Below are 12763 nucleotides of genomic sequence, written 5' to 3'. Positions count from 1 at the left end.
GATACGATCACGATTACGACCTCTGAAAAAACAACAATATGATTCAACTTTTCAAATAATACCGGCCATTGTCATTTGATGAATAATCATTCGCAGAGTGTATTATAATACCGGGTTAAAGTATATACGTCACATTTATCGCGTCGATTGCCACATTAATTATTCAACATTTATATCGACCGATCAAGTTTTTTGGTAATTTTTTTTTCATCGTCGACGATCGGAATTCTTTTATTGGAAGTTAATAATCCGAAGCGTAGATTTTCAATAATTTCGCAACAAGTTTAGTAGTGCAGATTTCTCGTCAGCAAGAAAAAATTCTTCGTATAGCTTCTGCAACAGTTTGATCCTTAAGCGTTTCTGTGGGCACGTAAAGGTGCTCGCGTGACGCCGCACACCGTGACTTTCCCTGGTTTCTGTATCTGAACGTCGCCTCACAAAGATAGACGCCCCTCTCCAGGCCCTGGAGTAATAGCTTACCTCCTGAGGAACAGCCCTCGCATAGAACAGTATCAAGCAACTCGGCGCGCGAAATAGCAGACAGAGTTCCTCCGAACGCGAGGGCCACCATGCGGACTATGCTGAGGCCTATCCTGTTCTTGGGTGAGTTAGATTAACCGTAAATTTTTTACGTGACATAATACTGCCACAAACTATCTTTGGCATTTAATTCTGGTATGATCTAATTAACTGTGACATGTGTAGAATGCGTATTCATGAAGCTCAGGAGGAAGTGAATGGTAGACAGGATGGCGAGCAGTTGTTGAGTGTAATCCTGACAGGACATTGTTAAATTTGTTCGTCGCGATTGATCGTAAATGATTATTGGGGAAAGTGTGAGAAAATTACGTCAAAAGAGTCTGTAGAATATTTAAATTTTAAATAATTGATGCAAAATAATTTAGGCTGGTGGAAGCGCTTAAATGTGCACCGTGCATATGTGGCATTTTCCGAATTTTAGACAGCAATTATTCAGCAACGGTTTACGGGTGCCTTGAAAATAACAGACCCGTAGCGTAGAAACTAGACGGATGTAAGACACAATGTAATCGGACCTTCATCTACTTCCGAAAGTCGTTTCGTTGTAAGAAAAAAACAAAATAAAACAATACCTTGTTCTCGGTCAGCACCATTCCACATTTTCGCGCATCTATGTTGCCAATGCCAAGAATCGCTTTAAAGGCAATCTGCTCGTCATATAATAATTGCAGTATCCATCGCTTTAACCTTTCACGAAGGAGAAATAGTTTCAACATCGTTGTATCAGTTTTCACTACTATCATTATAGTAGATTCTTTTTTCAATCTTTCAGTTTAGTAGTCAGTGGTAATGAATTGCGAGTCTGTTTCATGTAATTGAATACATCTATGAAACAACCGAAAAATATCACGCATTTTTCTAACAGGATATTATCGCGGCATGGGAACCAAGTTTGCATATGGGTCATTGTTTTGCAATTTGACATTAACCGGTTACACGAACTGTTTCATGTCCGAACAATCGGTTTCGGAATATACGGCAGCTTTATATGAAAAAATTCGAATACTTTTCCACGATGTTACATTGTGTGATTAAAATTTCACGCAATGGTTATGTAAGACAGTTTAGCACATTTCATTCATGTAAATGAGGATAATACCTGTACTGGACGATTCTGTTTATAAATTTAAGATACCGATCTCGAAGTTTCGCATTGTTCGACTTCGTTCGCAATCACGAATGCGTATACTTTCTTCTTTAGCGCCTGTTTGCCCTTGATGAAATGATATCATTCGAAACTCAATTTGCGAAAGTTCTCATTCGGTTATTACTTTTCAAGGAACTGCCAAGTCACAGCTTTCCTGCTTATTGATATTTTCAACAACTACCAAAGTAAAGTGTTCGGATCGAACGAATTTATAAATACCACGCTGATCTAATCCCTCGTTTGAGTTATTTGATCAACAATCCCGCATCGAACGAAACAACCACTTCAATAAGTGCACAATCAAATTCTGTGCTCGATTTTTCAGGAATCATTCAATTTCTGACAGTGGAGTCTCTGGCAAGACAAGGTACAACAATAGCTGCAAAACTGACGAGCAACAAAACCAGTAGTCGTTACAGAGATCCATTGCTTGCTAAAATCTTGCCCAATCGGACACTTGCATCGAACGAAGAGCGTATAAAGTCACTGGCAATCGCACTACAGAACGCTGACAAGGTTTTGAACGGTAAAAGATTGCGGAAAAATGAACAGTCGGAAAAGCCTCGAACATTTGGTTCACCGATAATGGCAGCCGAACTGCGCCCCAGGTCGGACAACGGCCCTTCAGACCCTCCACGTAGAAATGTTCGACTGCGCTCAAGGCCATCCGGAAGATATTCGACCCCGTCTTCCGTGCTGCTACCACCGTACAAATCTTACACTCCCGAGTTCGATTTTGAAAACGATAAAACGGCCCAGCTTCCGTCACTAACCAAGAAGGACGACGTCGTTACTACGGAACTTCCAGACAGTACCACTTTCGGCCGTTCGAAGTTCCACGAATCCACTTCGTCGTATTCTCTCAGGGACGGGGTGAAGAATTCGTCAGCACGCCACGGGCCAGATGAAAACGACATCGGACGTTTCTTTGTCCCGCAAAAAAGAAAGGAAACTTTTGGTAACCGTCAAGAATATCCATCGGATTCATCTCCGAAAACTGACGCCAAATTTCCGCCGTACTGGGGTAATACCGCTTCCGAACCCTTGAAGATAAGGTTGAATCCTAATGCCACTGTTGAGTCTGCATCTAGAACAGGCGGATCTGATAGATATAATCAGAAGGCGAATGAAAATGAAATTTCGAAGAAGAAAGACATCCTTTCATCCGAAGAAACCGGGTATCATTGGGGAAGACGTCCGGTTCAAACCGTAAACCACTACAAGTTTGTTGGTAAGTATCAGACTATTGCACCTGTTGATATCCGATTCTATTCAATATCCGCACCAATTGTGCGGTGACTCTGGCATTCACTTTCCGGATGGTAAACGGAGTACAGTTCCGCATCGAGATAATATGTACAATATGTCTCAAATGAGTACAATCAAAATTCGGAGAGTCTTGTTTTTTCTAATTTACTCCACTTATCGAACCCATTACGACCAACGTAATATTTTTTACGGTGCAGATACGGCGTGGAAAGTTGACGCGATTCCTGGTGTCGCCGGCCAAGATTATCCCGTTCATCAACACCACGAGCACAATTACCTCCGGTATCCTTCCAGCAGGTTCGTCTGTCCGGTCGGTCCTGGAACGCACATCTATCTCGCCGACCGTGCATCCAGATGTCAGGTAATCAAACGACGTGATGGAATAAAAATGTCACAAGAAAATTTGACGCCCGAGTGCTGAACCGCAACACGAACTTATAATAATTCCGAAAGTTTCAGTGTTACGTAAATATTTTTCGGTTAAACGAATTATTATTGCTGGACGTGTTGGACACTATTGAAAAAGCCCAACGATCGATCAGACAATAAATCGTATATATGAATTCCTGCTGTGACTCTATAAAACATTTACAATAATGCGCACGAGTTGATTGTCTCGCCTTATAATTCATTGTTCGAGGCACATAATGCATTCGTGTTCATACAAGTAGCGAACACAACGCGTTGCGACTTTAAATCGTACCTCATTCTTCGCACATCAATGAACACATTGTAGTTTCATCAAGATGTGCTAAACATTTTTGCTCGTACAACGAAGTTAGACTTATAGATAAAAATATGAAAAAAAAGATGAGCTGCATTTGAAAACTATTACTGCTGTTCACCAATGCAAGTCAGAAAAAAAAAAAAAATTCCAAAGCCTAAAAGTCCTCTTTACAAGAGTCATTCTAACTTTTGTAACAGTCACTGTTCACGCTCGTGCAAAATTTAACAAGTAACTCTAACCCACTGAGACACTGACGTGTGGACAGCCGGAATGAGGGCCCACAATTCGTTTCACACGCTGTCATTGTCAGGCCCGTTAGCCGTGACGGCTGCAGTTTGTTACGGATAGTAAAAGTGTGAAGAATTAGAAGTAACGTTTTTGCAATCTTCATTTTCTTTTTACCGGTACAGACTGTGGTCATTGACTAATCGTTTTCTCGATTATTATAGATATTCTACGTGTGTTACGGAGAAAAGACCGGAGTGCCCATGATGTGTCCAAACGGAACCCTCTTCAGCGAGCATCTGCAAGTGTGCGACTGGTGGTTCAACGTGGCGTGTTAATCACAAGATTAATATCTGTATATAAATTTTTTTATAATAAAAATTGCAATCCACATCCTCTATTAATTCATAGAGCGAACCGCTTAACATGTTTCCGCAATTCAAGGTTTTGTTTCTACGTATAAGCTGCGCCTGCGGCACAAGTGAGAACAATTTTACTCTCAACGATTCCAGTAAATCCGAATTCAATTAAATTCAACCGGTATATCTCTAGGCCCTCAATAATAGCCCGGTTAGCATTGTATCACTTCCGTGAGAGGTAAAAATCATTAAAGAAAAAAAAAAAAAACGAAAAAGAACGGTACAATCACTTGCGTAACTGTGTTGTAAAAACACGTTGTGAAAATTAGGTACTAAAAACAAACTTCTAATAAAGAAACCGCAGACTTTAGTGAGTAGAATCACAAAAAGAAAAGAGTAAGGGAAAACTGTGCTGATTTCGGTATATTTTTTATGAGAAAATAGTACGGAGCAGACACGGGACCCGCGCAATTTTGCAATCGTTGATTCTTCGAGGAATTGCCTCACCTAGCGCAAGAATGAGGCGCGAATGAAATAGGCTTATCTATAAAATAGATACGGATCCGATGGTTCCAGTGGGACGCATTCGCGGAGGAAATTGCGTCGGCCAGGCCGGTCCGATTGTTATATTGTCAGATTGCTTCAGGTCTCCCTCCACGACTCGGTCTGCACTTAAACGTCTGTGCCTAACCGATGCACGGCTCGCTCTATACCTGTACACATCGATACCCGAGGTGTAGTACACACTGCTGGTCAATTGCTTTGCATTTTACGGTCCACGAGACTTGACTATCCAGCAGCACGCAACAAAAAGTCGCGCCGGCATCGATAGGGTACAAGTGAATCAAATAACCTGTACGGTATGGCGCTAAGTTTTTATAAAGGTGGCTGGTTTTTGGTAAAGATGAAACAGACAACGCGATTAAGTTTCCAGTTTATCATTTCTTTCCTTGATGTGGCGTATATCGGCATTATACATCGGTACCACTGTTACGGGTACCCGTATGCCATGTTCGTTGAATTTAATGTACAAAAAGTAATACTAAACAGCACTATATTAAATGCTGGATGGAAATTCTTGATCTGCAAAACCGGTTCTTCTGGATGACAGAGCCGCAGAATCAATGGATAAAAATTAATCGAGGTATAAAATTCGCGAATATTGATCACGCGGTAGGATCGACGATGGTTCCCCAGAAAAGAATCGCGTGGGTTTCTTCGTGGCGGATGAAGAACAGGAAGGGTCTGTTCACTTTGAAATTTTTCACGCCACCGCTGTAGTTTATCGTCGTTCCAACAATGGCGGCTGCCTCTGTTCCCGCCTCGTTGACCTCAAGTGCTATCTGTTGAATAATGTCCGATATCCGGAACTTGGAGTCTTTCGCCGCCCCGGCGAGGATCACCGGGGCCTTGGGCAAGAGTTCCTTGGACTCGCTGGGATCCGAGAGAGCTTCTCCAATTCTCGACGTTATCCGAATTTCCTCAGTGCTCTTGCCGCCCTCGAGAACTGGAGTGGACTCTGAACTTGACGCAGGCTGCGATGCGTTCAAAGGTATGACTCGCTGCACATCATCGGGCTTCTGATTCACTGATGCGTTCTTGTTGATTCGAGATTTAACGTTCACCTCTGAAGTTGTGATTTGATTTGGAGTGGGTGACGTTAGGTTTAAGTTCGAAACAACGGGCTCAACGGTTTCTTTCGCCCCGTTTGCCGCTTCAGCTTCAGCCTTCTCTTTGTTCAGAAATGCGGCATGTTCCTCCAAGGCTGATGCCAAGTTCAGTGATCCAGTCAACGAGAGCTTGGGAAACATGACGTTCACGGTCCGTTTTTTCCCCTGATAAAGAAACAAATGTCAATCAACCGAATTCGAGAGAGCATTTCGCAAATGAAATTTGAAATACTCACCATCGCAGCAAGATCTACCAAGTTTTTGCTCGTCAGTTGAGTGACCAGATGACCGACGTTGTACTTCAAGGGGTTCGTCTCTGTTGGAAGGATCACGTACATGGCGCACTCGTAATTAGAGTAAGGCATCACCAGCATGCGAAGACCCAGATTATTGTCTTCGGCGTAAGTCGCCTCCTCGAGTGTACCTCTCATCATGTTCACAGAGACTGTGGTGTTCTCTGACGTCTGTATGACAGTAACTTACAGTTCAGTATCGATTTCAAAGACGTACACGAGTGACATGCTTCGTTATCGGTCAAGTTGACCTTGGTACCTTGAAGAGTCCACCAATCGTTCCGCCGGGTATAAAAGGCGTTTGCCAGGCACCGCGGAAGTGGACGGTTACAGCTTGAATTACCGCTGTGTCCGGTGGGGGCGGAAACGCTAGAAAGCGATCAATCAGACCTCCGGTTTGCACCGATCCCCATCGGTTCACTTCGTTCTGAGCTTCGACAGAATTATTCCTATGATAACGTCAAATAATTACTACAAAACGGACAACGGTTGAGAAAACGAACGGTTCATGAATTATAATCCTCTACCAGATTTGTCTATTGAAAATTTACCTTCCCTAAGATCATTGCAAATCTTATACGAACAGGCTTCGAATACCAGTAGTTAATTTTTGTGCGACGTACCTGAAATCAAGTGGCATAACTCTCGATTGGTAGAAATCCACAACGGCACGAACGAAGACATCGTTCAGATTCATGTTTTTGTCGACAAAAAATGCACTGCTAGTATGCAAGTAGGACCGGTTGGCCAACGAATGGACAACCCCAGGTGGGGGAAGAGGGGTTGAAAGCTCATTAATTAAGCTGCCCAGTTGACGATGCAATTCCAGACCAGGTGAACCATCCTGAGTCCTGGTAGCAAATTGGTGCATTTTTATCCGGTGAGGTTCGTAAGACCAGGCGTCCTGGGCGCTGACTGTATTTCTGAATCGAGACTGAAAGAAAGAGAACATGAGGAAATTGAGTGAACGACGAACGCAGTTGTATTTATACCACGTACGAGTGACGCAAGAGACTCCAAAACGGGTTCTTCCCTTAGGTCGTCTGGGGAAAACCAACGAAATTGATTTCGCGCTACTGTCACAGTGAATAATACTTGAGTATCTTCTTCAATCATTATGACAGTAAACCGGTGGCACGAAGCAACTCTTTAAGACACTTATCTTTGTGATATTCACAGTCCATAAATCAGCGCCGATTTAAATTGTACGCCGACATTGGATCTGGTAGTAAAAAGTCTGGATTGCGATTTTATTACACCAATAAATTTCTATCAACTGTAGTATCTATATCACACAAATTTCGTTCGACATACTGGAAGCCGTTGCATAATTTTACCAGTTCGCACATATGTTTTATCGGTAGGCTTGTGGATTAGTAGGTGTCAAATAAACGAACAGTAAGAACTATTTACTTACAACCACATTGCCACTTCCTTTAACTAAACTTGGATCCCCAGGATTTCCCACACGTTGTTCAACCGATGTAGCGGAACTGTTAGCAATTCGTTGTTCAACAGCAGCCTCAGACGTATTCGTAATGCTGAACAATTAAAAAGCAACACTAACGATAAACGTAATAGAGAAAATAATAATAAATGCAGAAAAAATACGATGAATAGTATAAGATAAAATAAAAGTAATTGTTCAATTTTCGCCAGTCAGACGTAGTAGGAAATCGTATTCGTTAGAAAAATACGATGTTAAAGTTTCCGGTAAAATATAAAAATTTAAAAAAAAACATCTCTACTTATATATAGGTACCGAGCATGAATGTATAAATGTAAAATCGGAAGGATAGATAGATAAAAAGGATAAATTGTGAGCTGGATTCACAAAATTTTAGTCGCTGTTTAAGGATAAGCTTTAAAACAAATCCAAAAACCTGTAGTGAAATAAAGCATATTCACCTATTCTGGGTGCTATCGTGAAGAGTGAGAAGGATTGCAAGTTGATTTTTTATATCACCTCTCGCTCCAAGCATCAGCTGGCCTAATGCCCCAGCCACAGCTAATGGAGACACGAGAAAATTTTTTTGTTTCCCGCTACGGTCTTCAATCGCTTGAAGCTTAAGTGCCACGCTCAAGACGGCTTCGACAGCTAAAACAGGGATGAGAAGTTTTTCAGTATTTAAGTGTTCTCTCACTGGAAAATTGTTAGATTAAATAAGTGTTACTGAAATAATGACCTCGTAGTTACGGGTCCGGACAATTTTTAAATATTGACTATTGAAAAATAAGGTGTCGCCAAAACTATCCTACATCTTTACGTCACACTCGGGTTTAAATGTTTTTGTGCGAGTAGCCTTGAACTGACGTGATTAGAATCAGTGTATTTGATAGACGAAACGTCCAAACGAATAAAAATGAATAGATACGAAACTATTTCTACAACATTATACATATCCGTACACGTGTCCCCAGCAATCTCAGCCGAAGTCGTGGATAAGGGACTAGGAAGGCTTTGACGGCTAAAAATGCGGTAAGAATTCGAATGACGTTTATGATCAATTGAGAAAATGTACGGAGTTATTCTTATTCTCAAGTTGCTTGTCACATTTTTGTCGATGAAAGTCAGTGGTGTTCGTGAAAAAAAATATTGATAATTAAGGAAAACATTGAGCGACGAAGACGAGCGCTCGTTTTGCGCATTGCTCCTTTTTTGCCAAGATTCGGAGCCGCCGCATGCAAATTTTGTAAGTTTTTAAACGTCATTCCATTTGCGGGATTTGCCTACGTAGATTGAACTTAAATTGTGCTTCAAAAGTGAAAATTAAAAAAACGGCGGATAATAATCTGAGAATCGCGGAAACAATTTTACATTCATTGTTACATCAGTACGAATAAAATTTTTTTTTTATACAGGCATCGGTTCAATGTGTAAAATTAGATTTTTTCATCAAACCATTTCCAAGATCATCGCGGGAGTTTGTCGAACAGACCAACAGACCGACAGACTTGCATCCACCAGACTGACATTTTTCTAAAAACCAGTTTTGTGGATTCGAGAGATTCGAAAACGTAAAGATTCGTTGAAAATATAAACAGTGATCATCGACCGAAACCAATGCTTTCCTTGTATCACCAAATCCAACGAAAAGTAAAAAACAAGGCGATATTTTAAGAAGTTCATTAATTATTATGATAAAACTAATTAAAAACTTTGCTTTGGGAAAAAAGCGTGTAAACATGCGTACTATACGCCCGAACTTTAGACTCGCGGTTACCTTCAACGCTCAACATCCTCCTTGAGGTTGTTCGAACAGTACGCGGTAAGTCATAATAAAAAACAGATTTTTTTTTAACTGATATAAAAAATATGAAGATGTAGATTAATGATTTAAATTTAGGTTTTACGTAAGATCACTTCTAATTGGATTAATTAAATTATTTGTGTTGACTACATATTAAATATCCAAGTTTCAATAATTAATTACACAAAAACTACACATCAGATCTTTCTCAAAACATTATTTTACACGTATGTATTAGCGATTAACAATATATCGAAAATTCAGCTCCTCATCTGTAAATTCCTCTAATATCCTAACAATCTTAATTACTAATATTTTTCTCATGGATACCAGTTTTACGCGCACATCACCATTTCGCACTCACAACTCATTTATCGTCTTTCTTATGTGGAAGCCTCTTCATTTCACCAGACTTAACAATTCTCGCACGTACCGTACACACCTGAATATATCCTCTTATTCCCAGAACTCCGATCCAGCACTCTGCCTTCTGAACTTCTCGTGCTTCGTTCTGCTCATCAGACTTCACTTTCCATCTAACCTTCTTTCTTTGCAGCTTCGCAATTACTCGTCACCACGCATACGTTAACAATCGATAAATCAGCAAGTGCTATTTCATTTCCCAAATGCGAAATAGCCAATTTTTCAATATCAGTTGCGCCAAACTTTTCGTAAGAGATTGTAATAATATAATAAATCAACACCAAAAAATTGTGTTTTCGGAGATTTTAAGGGGGCACATACCTTCAGCGCTGGCGAAAATTAATATTTTGACCGTTGTATTTTACGGAGTAGGTATATTATTAAAAATAAGACAAAGCATTGGTTACACATTACTTATTGTAATTTCGAAAGTGAAGTAAGGAAAAAAAAAATTGTAAAAGAAATTATTTATGATAAATAATATCTGTTAATTGGAATTCTTTAGGCCACTGTTGGGAAAACGCCGCTTCAGGTTCTGCATGATTCGTTCGGTGTAGGTCAATAGATGGAACTGCAAAATTCAAACAGATTCCTGCACAGTAATGTTTTCGTCATAGTCCGTCAAGCCAAATTTTCGACATCTTATCTAACACTTCTTTTGCGAAACATAAGGAAATAAAATTTTTCATAAAAATAGTTCTTCAACACTCAATTTTTCATACTATAACGAAAACATTGCTTTAGAAGAATCTTTTTGAATTTTTCAGATCGACGAAATCATGCAGACTGTGAAGCGGGGTTTTTCCAATAGTGGCCTAAAGAATTCCAATTAATAAATAAAATTTATTATAAGTAATTGTCTAACGATGTACTTTTAGCCTTCCTAGTCCCCTTAATCTTAGCGAAAGGAAAAAAATTATGTGAGTGTTTCGAAATTCTGCGTTATTTTATCAAGTAAGTCCTCTAAACATAATTTATAGTTTACGTGGTTCCAGATATCTGTAATTTTTCGGCCATTTTACCAGTAAAAATGGACATACTCCAAGACTTGTTCCAAGTTTTATTAAAGCTATAAAATAATGTCTACAACAATATTTTTATTTTCAGTGAAAAGCGACACGAGACATTATTGTAAATGTTTTCATGAACGTTAAATTTCAGTCATATCAGGTTTCGTCGAATGGTTATAAAGGAGAAAATTGAACTCACCTAGCGGGTATTTCTGAAGGTCAGCGACTCGAGTTTGAAAAACACTTGGTAACTCATACGGATCGACGGCAGGGAATTTTGGCTTGTCAAAGACGATATTTCCCGCTGATATCGTAGTTGCAAGGGCAACAGCCACCAAAGACGTGGCCAGTATCATGGTTAATTATTCGATAAACTAGCGCGAGCTTGATCAGTATTTACACATGAGAAACCAACGCGTTTCAACTCAGGAATAATTTCTGCCCACAGAAGCGCGACGAGCTGTGTCGCAGGCAGCACTGACTCCGGGCAGTTACTAGTGACTGGCTCATATCTGCCGTCGAAAAAAACTCTGACTCAGATAATATATTCCGTCGTTCTCAGAGCCATGGTCATTGGTCAGTTATACAGCCACGGTATATTCTTGCGGGAATTACTGTACTTGGTTTCCGAAGATTGAGGCGCAAGCGACGCGTCATTTTCCCGACCGTCATAAGCCGTGGAATATGAAATCTCGAGGTATGCGAGCCACTAATTAATCAACGCACTATATGCCAAATTTAAAACAACGTCGGCCTAGTTTGATTTCTGGGAAATCGTTCTCGTTCACGAGTTCGTTCAAGGGGAATCCCTATAGTCGCTGGCGTTGATTACCTGTGTAGAAACTACAGATTTCTTTTTATGACGTACTCTGTCCCGATGGAGTAATTTGGAAATCCTATTTGATACACAATATCTGATTACTTTCTTAGGAAACTAGCTCGTAATAAAATCAAATCACGAATTGAGATTGACGCTTGTTTTAGATTCTAGTCTGAAATATCTATAAGGTGTGATCCATTTTGGAGGACAGCGCAAACAAAGAAAAATATTATTTACCGTTTGTTACAGTGAAAAATCGAACGTAAATCGTCATACCTCGTTGCTTCGAAGCCAGGTATTGCACGTAGAGTTCCGGAAATTCTTGATTCGATGAAAATCTTAGTTGCGCGAGTAAATCAATACTTAACGAGGCTGAAACCCCTGAAAAATTGAGCAACGTTGAAACGGAAGATCGATGACTTGAAATCACTTCGTTCTTCCGAGTCATCGTAAACTTGGCTCGGATTACTAAGGCATTTCAGGGACATTATTTAATTCACGGTTCGGAACTGATCGAAATCCGTATCGCTGCTGCATCATGATTAGCTTAAAATAGACATAGTTCAAGTTACGAAAAGTAATTGCACAAACGTGACAATGAAAGTAATCGGCCAGGCTTACTCGGTACACGCTCGATGCCGGACATCTGCAATTACAAATCGTAATGCATGTATTTGACGTAGGTAGATGCAAGATACGATCCCAGACCTGAATTGAAGGATAAACTTCACCGGGAACCGGTTACAGTTGCATAGATTTGCAGGACAAATCTTGAATCTGAATTCTCCAGTCGTTAAAACTTGTATGCACACGGCATGCACAGCTATACGTTGGGCGTAACATTCCTCTGGAATTTCCCGAGCTCTGGTGTTTCCGCCACGATATATAGGTATGTATACACGTGCATAGTCACATGTGTTAACAACGTATTAAACAGGTCGTCCTAGCGAGCCCTTGACTCATTAGCTGCACTAACAGCAAATACGTTACATACAGTTTGCTTATTGCTAGCCGCACTACTCCTCGCTT

At 40.4% G+C, this 12763-nt stretch overlaps 2 protein-coding genes across 2 annotated transcripts; one reads left to right on the top strand and one right to left on the bottom strand.

Moving 5' to 3' along the window:
• The first annotated feature begins 457 nt into the window (after window positions 1-457).
• On the top strand, window positions 458-4512 carry LOC124302271 (uncharacterized). Its single transcript, XM_046758245.1, has 4 exons — window positions 458-603; window positions 2013-2918; window positions 3154-3317; window positions 4133-4512. The coding sequence occupies exons 1-4, from the start codon at window positions 570-572 to the stop codon at window positions 4244-4246; spliced, it is 1218 nt and encodes a 405-aa protein (XP_046614201.1). The 5' UTR covers window positions 458-569; the 3' UTR covers window positions 4247-4512.
• A 680-nt stretch (window positions 4513-5192) lies between these two features.
• LOC124302270 (serpin B12-like) lies at window positions 5193-11406 on the bottom strand. Its single transcript, XM_046758244.1, has 7 exons — window positions 11114-11406; window positions 8139-8328; window positions 7648-7771; window positions 6854-7164; window positions 6490-6679; window positions 6174-6401; window positions 5193-6102 (listed from the first exon to the last, which is right to left on the bottom strand). Exons 1-7 carry the CDS (start codon window positions 11268-11270, stop codon window positions 5434-5436), a joined length of 1869 nt encoding a protein of 622 aa, XP_046614200.1. The 5' UTR covers window positions 11271-11406; the 3' UTR covers window positions 5193-5433.
• Between the last annotated feature and the right edge of the window lie 1357 nt (window positions 11407-12763).

Source organism: Neodiprion virginianus, chromosome 4, assembly GCF_021901495.1.
Source record: "Neodiprion virginianus isolate iyNeoVirg1 chromosome 4, iyNeoVirg1.1, whole genome shotgun sequence".
In the NCBI taxonomy this organism is placed as follows: Eukaryota; Metazoa; Arthropoda; class Insecta; order Hymenoptera; family Diprionidae; genus Neodiprion; species Neodiprion virginianus.
This window is presented reverse-complemented; position numbering and strand designations above follow the sequence as displayed.